The sequence below is a fragment of the Bos indicus x Bos taurus genome, chromosome 16 (assembly GCF_003369695.1).
Source record: "Bos indicus x Bos taurus breed Angus x Brahman F1 hybrid chromosome 16, Bos_hybrid_MaternalHap_v2.0, whole genome shotgun sequence".
NCBI classification, from domain to species: Eukaryota; Metazoa; Chordata; class Mammalia; order Artiodactyla; family Bovidae; genus Bos; species Bos indicus x Bos taurus.
In genome coordinates, this window is record NC_040091.1 from 72,114,893 (window position 1) to 72,136,952 (window position 22,060).

General features: G+C 46.2%; 1 protein-coding gene across 7 annotated transcripts in view; it reads right to left on the minus strand.

Annotated features, from left to right (window-relative positions):
• Window positions 1-22,060, minus strand: part of HHAT (hedgehog acyltransferase) — a 354,446-nt gene that overhangs the window by 202,178 nt on the left and 130,208 nt on the right. For all 7 annotated transcript variants that reach the window (XM_027565683.1, XM_027565682.1, XM_027565686.1 and 4 more), the window contains one exon: window positions 19,916-20,066. In XM_027565683.1, coding sequence (XP_027421484.1) covers window positions 19,916-20,066 — 151 coding nt within the window. The remainder of the gene's footprint in view (window positions 1-19,915; window positions 20,067-22,060) is intronic.

Consider the following 22,060-nt stretch of genomic DNA (forward strand, 5'->3'; position numbering starts at 1 on the left):
CACCAGTCAAGGAGCACAAAATCAGATCCTCAAATCAGGCCTGCTTCCCTCTCACGAAGCCCTTAATCAGTGTTTACACAGCATGTCTGCATTTAATTATGGAGAGCAATTATGCAGGTACATTGACAGGGCCTCCGAGCAACTCCTCGGCAGTTCCTTCTAAAGAATCCCAGCGCAGCCCGAGGCCTGGGCTCCTTCTCTGCTCCTCCACTACCTTCCCTCCAGCTTCACCAACCTCCCCACTTCCTCCATTTGCCTTTTTAGGGCCAGCAGAAAACTATTTCCAGCAGTAACACAACCTTTTTGCAAAACTGTCATATTTGAAAGAAATAACGTATTCAAGTTCAGTTGTACCAGAAATGAATAAAATCAAAGTAATGCCTTTTTTAAATCAAAGAGATTGGGTCTTGAGTGAACAAGCACCCACTGGTGGAAAACAGTTGCTAGAATTTATGGTAAACCATTCATGAAAGCATTGTTTTTGTTGTCCATCTTTGTTTATGGAAATTCCCTTTCCTTCTTATACCAGTCTTAAACCAATCTTGATAATAGTATTCCTCCAGGATCCTTGGCGGAGAAGGCAATGGCACCCCCCTCCAGTACTCTTGCCTGGAAAATCCCATGGATGGAGGAGCCTGGTAGGCTGCAGTCCATGGGGTTGCGACGAGTTGGACATGACTGAGCGACTTCACTTTCACTTTTCACTTTCATGCACTGAAGAAGGAAAAGGCAACCCACTCCAGTATTCTTGCCTGGAGAATCCCAGGGACGGGGGAGCCTGGTGGGCTGCCGTCTATGGGGTTGCACAGAGTTGGACACGACTGAAGTGACTTAACAGCAGCAGCAGGAGGATCCTTGGGCTTCCCAAGTGGCTCAGCAGTAAATAATCTGCCTCCAATGCAAGAGACAAAGGTTTGATCCCCGCATCAGGAAGATCCCCTGGAAAAGGAAATGGCAACCCACTCCAGTATTCTTGCCTGGAAAATCCCATGGACAGAGGAGCCTGGCAGGCTACAGTCCACAGGGCTGCAAAGACTCAGACACAACTGAGCGAATAAACAACAACACAAACCAGGATCTTATTCAGCTTCTTGGCTCTCTGTGAATGTTTTCTATCTTAGTCATTTCATTCACCCATTGAACAAGTAATAAATGAACACCTACTAGTTGCCAGGCATTGCTTGGGCCCATGGAAGGCATCGGTGAACAACACAGACAAGCATGGAGCTTCTGTTCCATCAAGGAGAGAGAGACACAATAATCAACACACATTACAGGTAACTACAGCATGTTAGGGGCTAGTGGACACTGGAGCAACAGAAAGAGTGAAGGCGGGTAAGGGAGATGGGTGGGGATGGGCAGGGTGAGTCTCACTTTGAAGATGACCCCTGAGTCAAGACCTGAAGGAGATGAGGCAGTGTGTGATACAGAAGGTTTAGAGGAAGCCCAGAAGAAAGGAAGGAAGAGCCCGGTGACTTTTACAGGTGTCCCTCTGGATTACGAACTCCTGCAATGTCCACTTCACTAGCAACTCTGCACCCCTGTTCCAAACTGATTACAACCCATCCCTTGTAGCTCATCACAATGAAACACATCCATCCTTCCCAGTCATCAAAACAAGCGTGGAGGAGGACGGTGCTCTGGGTGACCTCCACAAACCTTTCTTCAGAACGCTCCTGATCCCTGTCTTTCCCCTGGATGCCCGACAGATTACTCCCTTTGAAGTCCAGGAAGAAACTCAAAGAGGTGTTGTGTGGCTCTGCAGGAAACCGTGTCTACCTTGGGAAAAAGCCTTCTTGGTTGCTTTCCATTATTTTTGAGTCTACACTGATCCTGGGCATACGTAGCCAGCACCACACCCTCCCAGTTTTGCAAAGCCCGGGTCTCTCGTCCTTGGTCCTGAGCTCCTCCTGCCATCCATACCTGCTGCGCTGCCATCTAGCTGAGTCTCAGGCTCTCCTACAGCCACTCAGATGCACGGCAGCCTCCATTCTGTTCTGATTTCTCCCACCCTTTGCCCCAAGGTCTGGACTTCTTGGGAGTGAAACCTGAAAGATCCCATCACAGGCACGAAGCACAGTCAATGAAAACAATGTAAAATAATTACATGGCTCTAGGTTAAGAGGGACTGGGGGGCTTTGTTACTGCTCCTTTTCATCTTCTTCAGAGGCAGATTTCCCCCTCCTTTTGAAAAAGAGCTGATGAGGTTTTCAAAGCCACAGTATGAAGAGTAAATCAAGGTTTCCTTTAGGCCAGCAGCCGGTGCAGGATTTAATGACATGGAGGAGGGGACACTTGCTGTCTTGTCACTGACGCCAACAAGAAGAGAACCAAGAGGCTTGCTCTTAGATGACACTGACTCCTGAGCTGGATACTCTTGGCTCCTGAGTTTGCAGAAGTCCCTAACTTCTTAAGCACACAAACTACAGAAAGAGTGCTGGGACAAATCTGCTATCTTCAACTGCCTCAGAAGCAGGTGTGATATATGGGTGTATGACACTGATATACTGCTGTTCCTGTCCCACACTGAGGGTCTGTGGGTGGACCCTGACTGTCCCCTGAATGGACACACCCTCTGCCAGCTCTCCCATCATCTAGCAGATCAGGACACAGGGCTGCAGATGGTCAGAGAACCAGGAAGAGCACCCAATCTCCAGACAAAAGCTCTGATTATTAGTAACATGAATAGCACTTTCAGCATCTCCAGAACAATCCTTCAAAATGAGCGAAGAAGAAATGAGATGTTGATTGGAGTGGCTTCATTACGGTAAATGTTAACTTAATGTAGCCTTCAGAGGAATTCAGAAATGTGCCCTTTCACAGACTGTTACGGAAATCCATTTCCCTTCTTACGAGAATACTTTGTGCCTATACATATCTACGTTACAGACTGCAAATGCATTAATTAACATCCTGATTATGCTTCTATCATCAGGGATAATTTGGAGAATAAGACATTACGAAAGGCGGCAACCTTGTGAAGTGTGTATTTCGCTTGACCCAAGAGCAGAATCTGTAGGGCTGAGGGAGAAGGACAGATATGTGACAACATCAATTCAAGCATATAAAATTCCTACCTCGGTTTTCAGAATTAGAGACTTCTAAGGCTGGAGGGATTCTGAAGATCATAATTCTATTCCCTCTCGCAGCATTAAAAGAAACTAAGGCCCAACATCACAGTTTATGAGATGGCCCCGGAAACACAAAACAACACACGGCATGCAGCCCTGGATCTCATGGACCAAGCGGGCCTGGGACGTGAAGAGCGGCTGGTGGAAGACGTCCACACGTCAGTTCAGGTGGGGGCACCCAAGGAGGCGATTAAATAGGCCCAGTTCTTAAACATCTGTGATCGCAAGGATGAGGCCATAGCTCTGAGCAGAGGCAACTGGTGAAGTCTATAGATCCTGAACCCACAGAGAACTAGTCTCAGAGTGGTCATCTTCCGGGACCCTGGCTGTGCCTCGTGTACGACAGGGAGGAGTTCCTGCGTTAACGGTCAAGCACACAGGTGTGTCCCTCATTCCCACTCTCTTCCACGTCCTGGGTCCCCTCTTGCACGGGGGAGGTCCGGCCGCTTCGTTCTCTCTCTTTCCTAACTCACATCCTCACATACCTGCTTCCCTCCCTGTTCTTCTCAAAGCCACCAGACCTGAGGCAAGACACTGAGGTTCTAGTAGACACTTCTGGGACCAGAGAGGGAGAGGTGATGGCAGGCAGGGTTTGCACACAGGAAGTATCGTGCCCAAACATTTGAGCATGTCCATGGCAGGAGGATGGGGCCCCCACCAGCTAAGACTGCAACAATGTGAGCACTAAAAAATTAAGTACAGTAATAAACCTCTGGAAAACAGAAAGTGCTGCAACCACACAGATACAGATAATACTGAGTTAAACAAATGCGGGAGAGGCTGCTGTTTCCGATAGAAGGCCGAGTGCTAACTAATTAGTGCCAAAGTTGGAAAATCAGCTTTTTACAACCACCACGTAAAGGCTGGCTTGGGCAAGGATCACACATAATGCTAAGTGTGGGGGAAAGTCTTGAAGAAGAGTGGAATATTGGTATGATACTAACGTGTCTCCCACAGAATGTTTATGAGTTACAAGGGCAAAAAGTGTGGTAACTATAGTGGTAATTCCATCTCCCAGGTGATGCCAGTGGTAAAGAGCCTGCCTGCCAAAGCGAGGTTCAATCCCTGGGTCTGGAAATCCCCTGGAAGAGGGCATGGCAACCCATTCCAGTATTCTGGCTGGGAGAATCCCATGGACAGAGGAGCCAAGCCAGCTACAGTCCATAGGGTTGGAAGAGCTGGACACAACTGAAGTAACTTAGCATGCATATAGTAGTAACTGCATAGTAGATTGTGGTTTTCCTGGTGGCTTAAGGGTAAAGAACCCTCCTGCCAATGCAGGAGATGCAGGTTTGATCCCTGGGTTGGGAAGATTTCCTGGAGGAGAAAATGGCTACCTACTCCAGTATTCTTGCCTGGGAAATCCTATGGACAGAGAAGCCTGGCAGCCTGGCAGGCTACAGTCCATGGGGTCGCAAAAGAGTCGGACACAACTTAGCGACTAAACAATAACATACAGGATATTAATCATTATCTACTGATGTGTTCAGTCTACTCTCCCAGGATGAAGGAAACTAACGTTACCAGTAACACAGCTGCACGTGATCTGTCTCCATACGCGATGTCCAAATCGGATACAATCTAAATCTACTCACGAGGAAACAGCAGACAAATTTTAAATGGTGAATGTCCTATGAAATAAGGAAGAATCAAACTCTTTAAAGTCATAAAAGACAGAAAGGCTGTGGAAATCTTCCAGATCATAGGAAACCCTACAACTACAGCTCCAGGGCAGCCCAGCACTTCTCTATCTCCTCTGGAAGACATCAGGAGTGGAGTTAATGATAGGGTTTATCATTCCTATATGAACAATAAACAGGTGGAAAATCAGAAGTTTATTTTTTTTAATTCACAGACCTCTTATATAACCTATCCCCCATGCTGAGTTTTGCAAAAAATAAATAAGCCCTCTCTTCAAAGATGGGCCTGCCTATCAGCCTATTTTGCCTCTGGGCTTTACTTCTTTACTCATTTTTTTTTTCCTGTATTGTGAATTCACAGCATTCTGAACACGACTTTTGCTCTGTGGTAAAAAGGGATTTATCTTTATACTACAGAAAGAGATTTATACTATAGAAATGTGTATTTATACTTATCCTACTTTGGTTGCTGTCTCTTAATCCGCTTTCCGAATGAACTTTCAAAATGCAATACATTTGAAGATATAGAGTACATGTAATACAAACAACTTTCTTCTGGGAGCTGAGGTCCTAGTTTGTTAGAAATCTAAAATACATTACTTCTTCTACTTTGTATTACAGATATTATTTGTCTAGATCATGGTTATTAAACACAACCAGAAACTTACCTATTTTTAATACCATTTCCCCTGCCCCCATACTAAGGTGTGTACATACACACACACACACACACACACACACACAAAACCTAAAGCTGGAAGTGAAAGTGAATGTGGCTCAGTCGTGTCCGACTCTTTGCGACCCCATGGACTATACAGTCCAGGAATTCTCTAGGCTAGAATACTGGAGTGGGTAGCCTTTCCCTTCTCTAGGGGATCTTACCAACCCAGGGATCAAACCAAGGTCTCCTGCATTGCAGGCGGATTCTTTACCACTGAGCCACCAAGGAAGCCAAAACGCTGGAAGGAACCATTAGAAATCAAGTACACCCCTCCCTGCCGTAGGATGCTAAAGTATCAGGAGCCCTACTTCAGAGATGAGGCAGTCCCAGCTCAGTGGCCCAATAGCTGCCTTAAGTTCAGGCAGGCAGGCAACACTACCAATGGGGTTAGGACCCTCCAGAGGCTCAGAGAGGCATTCATTGTACTCTTCCACACAAATGTGGACCATCAGTGTAAATGACTGCATTGTGTGGTCTAGTTCTCCAGCCCATCTTGAGAATCACTAATATGGTTTGATTCATTACATTTAATTTTCCACTATTTGAACAGTCTCAATGCTTTTCTCATAGGAGTTGAAATAAAGGTCCGTGGACTCAGTGCCAACCTAACAGTAGGAAGACTCACAGTGACAAACGGCCACCGAGACAGAAAACAGTGCTATTATTTGTGCATTAGTTAAATTTACCAGTGGTAAATCTAGAAGAGGTGCATTCATGTCTGACAATGCAGAGGCGCCACAAAACAACACGGTCTCTTTGGAAAATAACCCCAGGCTCTAAATCCAAGATGGGATGTCAAGATATGCTTGAGTCCATGAAGAAATGAGGAGAGAGTGATGAAAGGCTACTGTTGTGAACATATTACACCTTTTAAGCAGTGAGAAATTCATTTAATAAATCGATTGAAGCCTGAAACCTAATTAAATCTAAAAGAGGCATCAACCTGAAATGCTAATAAGTTCACACTTAAATTGTATACAAGGCCACGCATGCCTTAAGTCTTCCCTGTATTCACATGAGCGTTGCAGCAACGTGACATGAATTCTTTCTATGCTCTATTCTGGCTGCAAATACCTCCACGCAAGCAATCTATCTGGCCACGTTCCCCTTCCCTGTCAAGGGGAATGAGATGTGGTTCTCAAGGGCTGTGATCGTGGCTGTGAAAAGTTAAGTCAAAAGAGTAAGAATACGTACGTACCTTCCATTAAGAAATACAATGAAGTGAGTCCTTTTCTAATTACTTGGCGCCCTGGATTTAAAGTAATTTGAATGTGCAAGCCCAACAGTGCAGATTGCCAAACTGTTTCACAGAAACTAAAGCTTCAGTTAGTTCAATTTCAACCTGGAGCCCACCTCTATCTAGATGGGCACCGTAGCACTGGGTGCAACAATCCTGCGGTTCAGCTCTCTCTCAGTTCCTCCTGAGGCCGCGCTCCCTAAAGTGGGAGTGGTTTAGGGGCAGAGGAGGGGCTGGAAAGTAAGCTGTGAGCATCACCATGACAAGGCCTGGCTCTGGGTGACTACCACACCCTCTTACCTGCTCACTGCTCCTGCCCTGACCCCTAAGGACTAGTCTCCTAACATAGCACAGTGTCACTTCCAGCTCAAATCCTTTCCATGACTGCCTATCAGGGATGGTTCACTTTGTGTCAACATGGCTGAGTTAAAGGATGCCCAGATAACTGGTAAGATGTTATTTCTGGGTGTGTTCCTGAGAGTGTTTCCAAGAGATTAGCACTTGAATCAGTAAGCTGAGTAAAGAAGATACGCCCTCAGAGGATGAGATGGTTGGATGGCATCATCAACTCAATGGACATGAGCTTGAGCAAGCTTTGGGAAATAGTGAAGGACAGAGGAGCCTGGCATGCTGCAGTCCATGGGGTCGCAAAGAGTCGGACACAACTGAGCAACTCAACAGCAGCTAATCCCACCAAGGGTGGGCGAGGGGAATGGGGGGATCCCATTCCTCCTCCCCATGGAGGCTCTGAATAGAACAAAAGTGCAGAGGAAGGGGGAATCCGCTGTCTCCTGGAGCTGAGACATATATCTCTTTCCCTCAGACACAGACATACTACGGATTCTCAAAACTTCTTACATCAGCCCCGGATTCTCGGGCCTTTGGACCAGGACTTACACCATTAGCTCTCCTGGTTAGCAGGCCTTTGTACTCAGACTAAATCGCACCACCAGCTTTCCTGGGCCGCCAGCATGCAGGTGGCAGACGGTGAGGCTTCTGAGCCTCCACAGTCACATGAGCCAGTTCCTAAAAAAAATAAATCTCCTCATATATACAGTTGACCTTTGAACACTGTGGGGGTAGGGGCTCCAGCCCACTGCCCCCATCAAAAATGCACACATAGCTTAAAGTCTGCCCTCCAAATCCATGAATTCAACCGACTGTGGACACTGTACTATTTACTATTGATAGTGTAGTATTTACTACAACTCTAGTATTTACTATTGAAAACCGTATTTATATAAACAGACCTCACCGTTCAAGGATCAACTACACATATTACTGGTTCTGTTTCTCTGGAGAATCATAAATAGTAAGCTATCTGACTCGGATAAAATGCATAATAGCTTACACAGCCCTAGCTGACACATATACACATACATACACACACATACATATTTTATAATTGTGTGTATGTGCGTAATTTTATATATATAGACACACACATTTACACACATACACATATGTGCGTACACTCCCAGGTGACACCAGTAGTAAAGACCCAACTGCCAATGCAGGTTAGACAGAAGAGAGGCGGGTTTGATCCCTAAGTCAGCAAGATCCCCTGGAGGAGGGAATGGCAACCCATTCCAGTATTCTTACCTGGAGAATCCCATGGACAGAGGAGCCTGGCAGGCTAGAATCCATAGGGTCGCACAGAGCTGGACACAACTGAAGTGACTTACCACACACACACTCATATATATTGTTGTTGTTGTTCAGTCACTAAGCTGTGTCCAACTCTTTGCAACCCCATGGACTACAACACACCACGTTACCCTATCCTTCAGTATCTCCTGGAGTTTGCTCAAACACTGTGATTCATCCAGCCCAGAATTTAGTATGATTTACTCTGCATATACGTTAAATAAGCAGGGTGACAATATAGAGGCTTGACATACTCCTTCCCCAATTTGGAACCAGTCCATTGTTCCATGCCTCGTTCTAACTGGTGCTTCCTGACATGCATTCAGGTTTCGCAGGAGGCAGGTAAGGTGGTCTGGTATTCTTATCTCTTGAAGAATTTCCACAGTTTGTTGTGATCCACACAGTCAAAGAATTTAGCACAGTTAACAAAGGAGAAGTAGATGTTTTTCTGGAATTTCCTTGCTTTCTCTATGATCCTTCGGCTGTTAGCAATTTGATCTCTGATTCCTCTGGCTGCTGCTAAGTCGCTTCTGTCGTGTCCGACTCTGTGCGACTCCATAGATGGCAGCCCACTAGGCTCCCCTGTCCCTGGGATTCTCCAGGCAAGAATACTGGAGTGATTCCTCTACCTTTTCTAAATATAGCTTGTATACCTGGAAATTCTCGGTTTGTGTACTGTTGAAGCCTAGCTTGAAGGATTTTGAGCATTATCTTGCCAGCATGTGAAAAGAGCACAATTGTGCAGTAGTTTGAGCATTCTTTGGCATTGTCCTTCTTTGGGATTGGAATGAAAACTGACCTTTTCCAGTCCTGTGGCCACTGCTGAGTTTTCCAAATTTGCTGGCATACTGAATGCAGCACCTGAACAGCATCATCTTTTAGGACTTGAAATAGCTCAGCTGGAATTCCATCACCTCCATTAGCTTTGTTTGCAGTAATGCTTCCTAAGGCCCACTGGACTTCACATTTCAGGATGTCTGGCTCTAGGTAAATGACCACACCATCGTGTTATTCAGGTCATTACGATCTTTTTTATATAGCTCTTCTGTGTATTCTTGCCACCTCTTCTTAATCTCTTCTGCTTCCATTAAATCCTTACGTTTCTGTCCTTTATTGAGGCCATCTTTGCATGAAATGTTCCCTTGGTATCTCCAATTTTTTTGAAGAGATCTCTAGTCTTTCCCAGTACGCTGTTTCCCTCTATTTCTCTGCACTGTTCACTTTAAAAGGCTTTCTTATCTCACCTTGCTATTCTTTGGCACTCTGCATTCAGACAGCCTTGGAGGGCAGCAAATAGTCCAGTAGAGCCAGAACATGGAATTGAGGGAGGGACTGTAAGCAGACAAGGGTTCCCTCCCTACTCACACTGAAACCCTTCATATCCAGCCTCCAGCCCCTTTACTCCACTGAAACAAGCTTTCTTGATAAAGTTAGTAATCATCTCCAGTTGACAAACCCCAAAGGCTTTATCAACCTCAGCCTCTCAGAAGCACTGGGCTCTGGGGACTACTTCCTCTTTTCTCAAAACATTCTCTTGGTTCTTCTTTGTAAAATATGCTCTCTAGTTTTTAGCAAGATAAGTTGACCTTCTCTAGCCAATCCTTTTTTAATCCCCTTACAGGCTCAAACCTCTTCAACCAGGCTGAAAGTGCTGAAGTCCTAAAATCTCAGTCCTTGTTTAAATTCTAAACTCCTCCCTGAGCCAACAAGGTCATCCTTGGTCAGAGGCGCCACCTGTATCCAATCTCATCTCCAATGATACCCACACACATGCTGTCTGCAGACCAGATGCACACGAGGGAACTGTCACATTCTCTACCACGGGGCCTTTGGACATGCCGTTCCCTCCTCCTGGAATACTCTTTCCCCTCCTCCTCAACCTTCAGATCTCAAGTCAATCCACATCTCAGCAGAGGAGCTTTCTGTGATGAGGTTCTAAAGAGCACCATGGACATCCCCTTCACACCATGTCACAGCACAATGCTCTTTGTCTTTAAATTCACCTCCCTTTTCCCCATTAGACTGTCACATGGCAAGTGGTCAAAATATAGAGAATGAGAGACAGTAGCCGGGGCCAGACCAGGCAGGACTTTGCAAGAACCTGGACTCCTTCCTAAGGCTAAGGGTGATGGCTGCTTCTCAAAGTATAGTCTGTGCACCACACAAGCTCCTTAGCTGCTTGACAAAATTCAGATTCGTGGGCCCTACCCCAAATTACTCAAACAGAATCTAGATGTGACCTCCTACTCTGTCAAGCCCTGTGAATGATTCTGATACACACGATCATCTGAGGCCTGTTCTGCAGTCCACTAGCAAGAGAAATGTGGAATCTGACCGCAGTTTAGACCAATTTTCCCAGGGAACATGCACTGGGGTGGAGGGGGAGGGGGGCGGGGGGCGATCTGAGATGCCAGGAGCAATCTTCACTCAAGGCAAAGAAGCAAGAGCCTGGTTTCCCCTCAACTGATAGCTAAGGAAGCTGGTCCCACTCCTCCCAAGCTCAGGCCATAGGCAGGACGCATATATTGTACAAAATGGGCAGTGAGGACAGAGAGGAGAAGCAATGCAGGGACAGCTCCAGGGGGTCCCGCGATGAGAATCTGAGGTTCAGTGACTCAGACCCCCGTGGGCATAATCTTCCCATCCCAGATGATGCCTACTCAGCCCCTTTCTTGTCCTCAGAGGCTCCAAATTCGAGCCTTATCCTTTGCTTTCACACAAACACCACTGACGGTTCACAATAAGAGTTTTACTCTCCTTCCCACCCACTGCAAGCAAGAGGACAGCCTCTCTCAATTCTGTTGTCCCAGAAATAACGAAAGTCCTTTCAGTTTTTCTTTTCGTGTTGTGGTGGTGGTGGTGATGGTGGCTGATTGGTTTGCTGGTTTTTAGCTTCTAATGAGGAGGAATGAAAGAGCTGTTATCTTTACTCACACCCTCTTTTCTTTTCTGCACCAGACCCAATAAAGAAACACAAATTCCCTCTTGGATTCTAACGGTAAGTCATTCGATACAGAAAAGATAGAAATGTTGACATTTTCAAGATATGCTGTGGGTGGCACACCAAAAAGAACCTCAGGTACCACACAGGCAATAGATTACATGGGAATAGACAGCATTTTATTAATATAAAAGCACATAAATGCCATCAGGATGGCAGGTTAGCCATTGGGAATAACTGAAATTTGACCCACACTTCACATGTAAGCCAATTTCCCTTTTATCTTTGAAAGGAGTGGGGGGCATGGGGGATCACCTTACATTTAGGAAATATCAGATGTTGAGGGCCTACTATGTGCCAAGGTCCAGTGTTACACGATGAAGAGACTACAGACAGCAGGTTTCTGAGAATCTACAGAAAAACGCTTTCAGTAGCTTGTGGATCCCCAAATGAAGGCTTCTTGCCTTACACAAAAATAAATAAATGTCAACGGGACTTTCTTCAATTATCACCAGAGGTGGGAACTATACAGGAAAAGAGTAAGAGACTTGACCACAAACAAATGTAAAACTGAAATATCAAAATACCTATAAACGTGTCAGAGAAATAGTAGGTTGCCCTTTGAATTTAACTGCACTTTGAATTTAATCCTCAGAACTGAGGTGGGGCAAAAAGTAACACTAGTTAGCTGAAGGGAGGGTATGAAAAAGAAATAAGATCATACTGAGGGCCCAGAAGGTTAAAGATCAGCAGATACGGGGCAATTTTCCATCCTTGTCGGCAAAGAGGACATGACCCAGCCTGACGTAAGGTAAAGAAACACAGGCGGAGGACAGCCGGCAGGGCGGCCAGGGGCCGGGAGACACAGGAGGGGACAATGGGGGAGACAGAGCCAGTCTCTATGAGGCCACAGGCGAAGCCCCCGCACTCCCACTGAGACAGCTGCTTCGGGATTGCCCTTTGCAACACGAGGAACGGAACGTACGAGCAGAAGCCCCAGAGACTCCACGCCAGTCCCTCAGGCAGTTTCCCAGGGTTAAATGGCGACTCCCTGTCTCCTCTCCCCTTTGGTGCAAGGAGGTCAGCCACTGCCCGACTGCCCCCTCAACTCACCCCTTGCAGAGTCCAGGGGGATGGCCTTCTTCAGGCTGGAGAACCGCCATGGCCGCCCACCACAGGGCCTTTGGACATGCGGTTTCCTCCTCCTGGAATACTCTTTCCCCTTCCCCTCAACCTTCAGATCTCGGGTCAATCCACATCTCAGCAGAGGAGCTTTTCTAACGAGAACAAATCCCTCTACACAGGTTCTAAGAGCACCAGGGATCTTTACAGCATCTGTCACAATGCAGTTCTATTCATCTTTAAATTCACATCCTCGTCTCCATTAGACTGACCCATGGCAGGCGCTCAAAATACAGAGAATGAGAGCCAGTAGCAGGGGCCAGATCAGGCAGGGCTCTGGGGAATCTGGAGTCCTTCCCTTCCCAGGGAGTCAGTAAAGAAGCACCATCATCCTCAGGTAGCCCTGAGTCCCAGAACCTGCCACACAAGCCTTTCACTCCAGACCCACCCCAGCTCCATCTCACTATGGACAGTGAAAGGCAGAGATCACGGTCACAGACACTACAGCCACATGGTTGGGTTCAAATCCCAGCCCCACCACTTACCAGCGGTGTCATTCAAGGATTTCAGCTGTGTGATTCCATCAGTTTCATCATTTGTGAATGACGGGGATGAGAGAACCTACACCATACGTGTTTTGTGAGGATTAAATAAATACATAAAAGCACTTAGAAATATGACTGGCATGACGTATGCACTAAGAGTTTGCTGCTGCAGCTGCCATTACTGCTATTAATACCATTATTATTCCTCCTACTATTACAGCTGACCCTTGAACAACATAGATTTGAACTGTGTGGGTCCACTTACACTCGATTTCTTTCAGCAGAATATACTGCAGTCCTGTGGTCCAAGGGTGACTGAATCCAAAGACGCAGAATCACAGAGAGCTGACTATAAATTATACGTGGACTTCCAACCATCAGGAGGGCCAGTGCCCCAAGCCCTGCACTGTTCAGGGGTCAACCGTGTTCACTGGGAGGGCATGTTTTCAAAGCACTTCCCTCCCCATCCTGCTTCCACAGTCCTCATCTGCCACGGTAAGCCCCTGCCTTGGAAGAATCCCATCTCTCAAGACAAACAGCTGTCAAACTCCTCTCTCATATCCACATCTGAACGGAATCTCTTTTCTTCCTGTAAGTCTTGCAGCCTTTCACCCTCACCTGGTATCAAGGATGTGGCACAAGGTCTGATAAAATAACGATAGTAATTAAGTAAGAAAGGCATGCGTCCCTCATCCCTCACATGGCAGATTCACTCTCAGGAAAACTGCAAGCAGACACAATATTTTGACATGCCATGTACACACATTTTATGAGAAAAACAGAGATCGAGAAGGTGGGGTACTGACAGTGGCCACGGTACGCGTATGCACCTGAGCAAGGACATGTCCTGCAGGTAACACAGAGCAACACCTGCAGGACATGTAACACAGAGCAACCATCCCGAGTTCAGATCAAACTATCTGAAAATCTGGCTCTTCAGACCCACTGTCCGAAATTACAGACAAGCACATATTTCCTGAGTGCCCACTACAGGCTGGATACCCCGGAGGGACTTGGGGGCATAATGTGAAACAAAGCAAGATTTGATCATTGCTCTCAAAAGCTCATTGTCTGCTGGAGAGTGAGCAAGTAAAGAGACAGCTACTGCATGGAACATGGCTGCTGCTGTGACAAGCACGGGGTGTCCGTTCCCAGAGGTGAGTATTATAACATCTCCGCTTTCCAGAGAAGGAAGCTAAGGCACGGAGGGGTCACTGGGTAACAGGGAACAGAGCCAGGATTCAAATGCAGGCAGCCAGGCTCCACGTCTAGGCTCTGGTGACCGGTGACCAATGAAAGCCTTCTATCTGAAGATGCTCTGGAGTTTCCTGCATCAAAGTGCTCCTTACTCTAAAAAGTCTGAGGGTCGCTCCGTAATATGTGGACTGAAAATACTACCCACACGGGAAGAAAATAGCGCGAAGTGCAGAGAAACTGTCTCTGAAGTCAAAGTAAATCCAGGAATTAAAACCTAATGACCGTTCCTAAAATCTGCCTCAACCTGAGGTCCCCTTCCTGATTTGATTTACAGAAGTCTGTATTTGGAGAAAAAGGTGAAGGGATTGAAGTATGAAAGTAAGAAGAAAGAAAACAAGTCTTCTGAGTCTGTGGAGATGGGACTCAGAAGACAGAAGGGTAGACTAACAGAGGTACCCAAAGCATGAGGTAGTACAAATGCCCAGCTGTTGTTAATAGCTCAGATGTGTCTCTTTGCGACCCTGTGGACTGTAGCCCACTGGGCTCCTCTGTCCATGGGGTTCTCCAGGCAAGAATACTGGAGGGGTTGCCATTTCCTTCTCCAGGGGATCCTTCCCACCCAGGAATCAAACCCACATCTCCTGCACTGGCAGGCAGAGGCTTTACAACTAAGCCGCCAGAGACTCCTGCAAATGCCCAGTAGTGGAAACTATTTGCAAAGAGAACTCCTCAAGGGTGAGAGGGAGGTTGCAATGGTCTAGATGCTGGGGACCCCATGCTTCCATTTTGGAACCCACACCTTCCATACATTATCACCACCCCCCCGCCATCACCGTCCACCTCCTCAACCACTCAGCCTCCCAGGCCTTTGTTTTCTCGGAAATTAGAAAACAAACAGCGCCACCATCACCCTCACGGCTGTGATTACGATTATCAGCTCATATGTCAGTGTCTACACTGCCTGTGTTCACTGCTTTAGTACATGAACTCACTTAATCCTCGGACTTCCCCAATGAGACAAGCACTATGGTTTGCCCCATTTTAATACCCCAGAAAACACAAGCATAAGGAGGTTAAATCACGAGTCCAAGCACATATGGGGGAGGGGGCTGGGAGTACTTCAGCACCAGGATACTAGCGGTCCCATATCCATCCAGTGTGGGGCTAATACAGAACTGCAAGGGATCATAGCCATCACCTAGTGAAAGAGTCTGGCTCTCATTTAACAGCTGGGGAAACCGAGGCAAAAGTGATTGGATCAAGCTACCCACTGAGGGCAGAGCCTGTCTCTTGTCCACCATACTCTGCCTCTCTGAACTGTTGTGTCTCAGGCTCGGAGCTGGACCAGAGCCTCTCCCCAGCCAGTCCCATCCCTGCCTGCTGCTTCCCCAGCCCGGCCCATCTCTCAGGCACCTCTGGCTTTGCTACATTTTCCAGCGCAAAACAGTAAGAAGCTACCACCTCCTGAGGACTGACTATACCCCAGGCTTGATCACCCCTCACCTCACTGCTGTGAGGCAAGTGCTATTTTTATCTCTATTTTAGAAACAAAGATTCACCTGGAGAATTTTAATTATTTGCCCAAATCACATAGCTAGTACCTGGCATAGCAAGCACTTAGTTACTATGTTACCTTCAAAAAAAGTGAGCCTGTCTTAACAGCACCTGTTAATAAGCATCTTTTCCTCCTTTATGTTCACACTTCCCCTGCTTTCCACCCAACCATGACGGTAGATAGTGTTTCACAAAGTCCATGTCTGCCATCCTGCCCTGCAACCCGAGGTTAAACATGATTCGGAGGCAGGACTCAAGCAAAGCCAGTAGTTGGTGTGGCTGGTTTTATCACCTACTGCCGGCCTGAACCAACTCTCTGTCTGATGCTGATGTGAACTTTCCCTCAGTCGTGTCTGACTCTTTGCGACCCCATGGACTATACAGTCCATGGAATTCTCCAGGCCAGAATACCGGAGTGGATAGCTTTTCCCTTCTCCAGGGGATCTTCCCAACCCAGGGACCAAATCCAGGTCTCCCGCATTGCAGGCAGATTCTTTACCAGCTGAGCCACAAGGGAAACCCAAGAATACTGGAGTGGGTAGCCTATCCCTTTTCCAGGGGATCTTCCTGACCCAGGAATCAAACTATGGTCTCCTGCATTGCAGGCAGATTCTTTACCAGCTGAGCCACAAGGGAAACCCAAGAATACTGGAGTGGGTAGCCTATCCCTTTTCCAGGGGATCTTCCTGACCCAGGAATCAAACTATGGTCTCCTGCATTGCAGGCAGATTCTTTAACAACTGAGCTATCGGGACTTAAATTCTTCCACTGACCCACTGAAAGCCCCAACTCAAAGCCCCACTGAAAAGGGGGGCTTGTGTTCCTGCCATCCCAGCTCATAGATGTCCCCATATATTAAGGCCTAGTAGCCACCAACAGTGCCCAGATCCCTCTGGAATAAGTAGTGATGAGTGTGCCTGTGAAGACCAGAGAGCATCACAATTCAGGAAATTCAGAGGGCAAGCTGTGAGAAATTCCGAGGATAATTGAAATTGACCTGTAACTCACCATCCACCACGGGAAATTCTATCACTTTGCACACTTTGCTTCCACAGCCAGAAATCAAATCAGAGGAAGATGATCAGATTTCTAATTTGGAACCTCAGACACGCAGTGTCATCTTTAATGACTTCTGGCAAAAGATGTTCATTACAGACCTCAGCCTACCTAAATTAAAACATGAAGCCCCAAAATTAAGCAGAAAATTCTCAATTTCTCATGTCTGTACAGCCACAGAAAAATCACACAAGTGGGAAAACACAGACCCCTTAGCGGTTTGTTCTACCTGAAAATATTTGAGCAAGAATTACACAAAATAGAAGAGCAAATAGGAAAAAAAATATATATATAATAAATCTTTCAGTCAGGTCCTAACTTTCAGGTTTGAGCCATCTCTGCAAATAGCAATTTTTCATGATCAATTTGAACTATCATGTCAAGGAACATTATCTCTCAGCTGATGGCCAATTTCATCCATTGTGTGATGTAGAGCTCAGATTCCTCTGCTACAGCAGGCTGCTGGCTTCAAGTCTTCTCTCACTGCTAAGTGGACTGATAGTGCAGTCCATCAGCATGGTGTCCAGATGTGTATGGCTCCTTTCAAATGGGCGGCTAAAAATCCATCTCTCATCCTCAGCTCTAAACCTCATTCAGTGTGGATTTTCTAGTAGCTTAGGTAGCCATTAAACAATCTCTGAAGATGGTTTTTAAACCTCTTCCCTCCACTTCCCATCCACCATGCCCTTTGTGTCACTGTAAGAGTGGTGGCCACAATGCAGCAGAATAATTTGCATCACCAGCTTTCACAGCTGCTCATGACTCAATTCGACTTGAACCTAAACCCAGGAAGGGGCTGGAGCAATGCCCAGTCTGCAGCAATGCCTCAGTGATGGCCCAGAGATATTAGATGTAAATAGAAACTACAAATTGAAATTTTTATCTTCCCTTGACATGTCTTCTTAAGGAGAAAAGTCAGAGAAAATGGGGACCAGGACCACTGGAGGGTTATGCGACCAGATCCTGACTATGAACATGGTAAACTAAGAATAGAGGAAAGAGTGCAAAGGAGAATCTCTAAGTTTTATTCCTTCTTTTCTCAGTTAAAAACTACTTCTTCTGAGCCTTACACTGTGCATGGAATTCCTCAGAAAGAGTTCATCTCCCTTCCTAAATTCAATAACTTCATGTGGAATAGTTATTGTATACCAAGAGAGAAGCCCTGAGTGTCTCTAAATACAAGTGGCAAATCAGAAAACCCTTAAGAAGCTAAAGCAAACATGACGGGGGAAATCCACACCCACGCAAGCTGAAAGAAGCCAGGACACACATTGAGGTCACTCCCAAGAAGGACCGTGTGTGCCATTTCAGCACGTTCCCTTGTATCCAGCTCGCTTCAGACGCACGTCACTCCAAGGAGTACCTCAGAGAAACTTTTCATGATCACTCTCTTGCTCATGGTGACTGATACAGAGGAGAGGTTTCAACAACCCAGGGTCCACACTATTCAAGTCTAGTTTCTAACAAGAATGACAAAGGGCTCAGCAGACATGTTTTCTGCACCTCAGTGGTTTGTACACAACAGAGGATCTTGGACAAAAAATAATTAATTAGCCTAGAGCCAGCATGGCTGCCAAGAGTCAAGATTATTTATTACCCCAACCAACACCGGAGAAGCTCTTTAGGAGAACGTGCTTCCCAAGAAATGCTTCAGCGCAAGCATTCACATCAAGGAGGCCGAGGAACCATGTTGGGTACCCACAAGGGACTCGTGACATACCCCCAGGTCATGCTTAGGTCCCAACCCATTTATTCAGTAAATTACTTTCATGAACAGGTCAAAATGAATAAAGCCTTCCCATCAGGCTCACCTTCCAAACAAAACCACTTCCTGGCCTCCTGGCTAGAGAGAGCTCCTTTTCCTAAATTTGCCATTACAGCTGGGCAACCTATGATATTCGATGAAGTAATTAAAGACAAATCAGAGAAATTACTTACATTCTTTACAATAATCAGATGGTATTTCCAATCCAAAGAAGCAGACGGCAGCAAAAATAAACTGCGTTCATGGAGGCTTAGATCAATTCAGTCCCTGTAATAAATTATGATGGAAAACTAGGATATTGCCTGTTAACTACCCCCCTTTTGCAAGAGCAACATTAGAGACAGCAATACTCACTGAGCTCAGAGATGAAATATAAGACTGGATGAGCCAGAATGGATTTTCTGAGCAGGGCCAGGACCAGGAGGGTGGCAAATGGAGGCTTCTAAAGAACACAATTCAAGTAGATACTGCCTCCCACAGATGTGCGAGTTCCCACCCTCAGGTTCTTACATTAGGCTTGCAATTGCAAGAGCCAGCCTGCCACTGGTTCCACACTGGAAGCAATAATAAAACCCAGCAGCAAGCGAGCCCATCTGGAGAGCAATAGCCAGAAACGGCAGCGGGGCCGAGGGATCTTTTAGAACAGAGACTCCAAGCTGACTGTACATCCATGGGGCTAAATCAAGAAGACTAAGAACACTCAGAAAAAGCACCCGCCTATCCACAGTGCGTGAGTACAGGAGTAACAGAAGGATAAAAGCTAACATTCGTAGACACCTACTGTGTGCCAGATGCTTTATATGTATGTATTAGCTTTTTTAATCTTCCAAACGACTTTTAGAGACGAATATTATCAGTACCATTATCATTTTTATTACCATGTAAAAGACAAAAAAACTGAAACGCACATTTGAAGTCTGTTGCTCTGGATCTGAGAGCTAGTAAATGCCTGCCCTGTACTATTAACTAAGTCTATATATTTTTTCTTTTTTTTTTTACATTTTTGGTATTAAGAAAAATAAAATTAAGTCTATTTTTTTAATCTATAGTCTCACATACAAAGACATCATTTTCAAGAAAAACAGACAGCAATAAAATCATCAGTATATGTATTATGTCCCAAGTTAGTAAGAGACCACTTTAGGCACAGCCCTTTGTGCATCTTTACACAGACTGGGTGAGAAACTTTATCTCCCAATTTTTTATAGCCTGACAATATGTTTGAGAGGTTCAGAAAATATGGATTGTCAATCTGTTAGATTAAAAAAACCTAAGTGCCAAAGGAAACTTGAGTGAAGGGCAGAGAAAGGATGGTGGCTCCTCCCACCGGACATCCCCGAAGGACCCTGACCGACTGACCTCCACATCCCCGTGAAGCTGAACATGGTGCTCACACAGCGAGGGAGCGGCGGCGGCCTGAGTCCATCCAGGCGCATGAGCAGAGCCGGGACACCGAAGAGCACCAAGTACTTCACGTAGAAGAAGAGCACTTGGGCCAGCGCCAGGCCTCCTGAAAGACAGAGGGACCCGTGAGACACAGACAAGAAGTGGGGCCATCTCCTGGGAAGGATGCTCGTTCCAGGAAACACAACACCTGCTCCCGCGTCTCCCACCACTCCTCTTCCTCCTCTCAATGCACACGTTTCACTGTCTCCCACAACGGTCTGGGTGGTGAGATTTTTGGATTAATAAATACTGAAATCTGCTTTATTATTGTAACAGGCAACAGGACCCCTTAGCATCTGTGCTTTTACAGACGCTAGCAAAGGGCACACTTTGAAGTCATAAATATGTTGTGTGTATACACACATACAGGGCACTAAAAACTATTAGAAAGGAAAAAAAAAAATCCTTCCCCAATCCTTTCAAAACCTCACATGAAGTCACACCCACTAGGATGGCGAGAAGTGTAAAGTCAGATCAACAAGGGTGGCAAAAATATGGAGAAATTGGAACCGTCATACACTGTGTTGGCAGGAAAGTGAAATGATGCAGCCACTTTAGAAAATATTTGGCAATTCTTTAAATAATTAAACATACAGTTACCATGCATGCATGCTAAGTCGCGTCAGTCATGTCCAGCTCTTAACAACCCTATGGACTGTAGCCCACCAGGCTCTTCTCTCCATAGATTGTCCAGGAAAGATTACTGGAGTGGGTTGCCTTGCTCTCCTCCAGGGGATCTTCCCCAGCCAGGGATGGAACCCGCGTCTCTTATATATCCTGGATTGGCAGGTGGGAACTTTACCATTAGTGCTGCCTGGGGAACCCACAGTTACCATCTGACCCAGCAATTCCACTCTTGGGCATACACCCAAGAGAAATGAAAACAGATGTCTACACAGCAACTTGCACCCAAACGTGCACAGTAGCATAATTCACAACAGTCCAAACGTTGGGCAACCCAAATGTCCACTGATGGACAAACGGATAAACAAAACATAGTAAGTCATACAGGAGAATATTATTCAGCCATAAAAAAAAATGAAGATTCACACTGCAACGTGAATGTTGAAGACATCATGCTAAGAGAAGTAAGCCATAAAAGACCACATATTGTAAGATTCCATTCATATGAAACTCCAGAAGAGGAAAAGAAAAGACAGAAATAGAGACAGAAAGGTGATTACCGGTTCCTTACCACTGAGGGGCTGGGAAATGAGACTGTGGGGGTGGCAGCTAAACAGTAGGGCTTCCTTTTATTCTGCTGCACCAGGTCTCAGATGCGGCAGGTGGGGTCTTTAGTTGCAGCATGCCAACTCTTAATTTCAGCACGTGGGATCTAGTTCCCTGACCTGGGCCTCTTGCATTGATTGGGAGCTCGGAGTCGTAGCCACTGGACCACCAGAGAAGTCCTTAGGGCTTATTTTTGAGGTGATGAAAATGTTCTAAAAATGATGGTGATGATAGTTGCCATATACGGATAGACAGTATATCCACGATATAATAAAGCCAGTGAGTTGTACACTTTGAATGGATGAACTGCATGATATGTGAACTGTATCACAATAAAGCTACTTAAAAAAAAAAAAAAAAGATGAGGGCCCCAAGCTTCAAAAATCAGCATCTTCCTGGCCAGAATCGTGTCTTTCTGGAAGGAAAGGAACACCAAGTGTGGGCACAGAGTGAGATCTGAGGTGGAGACACACGCTCTGCTCCCACGGGCAGAGGGGGCGGGACCCGCGTCTCCAGCTAGAGCTCAAGATGCTCCCCTGATCGACACATCTTTGTGGGCTTCTGAGCCAGCTGACCCCACCTCTTCACCCTGGGAGGAAGGTGGGAACCTAAGCTATCGGTCTGTGGGGAACCGTGAACCTGGGCAAGCTGCTGGCCTCAGTAGCGGGGTGAGGAGGTGAAGCCAGGAGAACAAGGGCAAAGTGCCCAAGGAAACCCTGGAGTAGATGACCCTGTGACCACGTGTTGTCCAGCCTCCAAACTCACCTTCCCCGGTGTGCAGGGAAATGATGCAGGCCAGCAATAGTGACAGGGCTGATCGGCTTATCC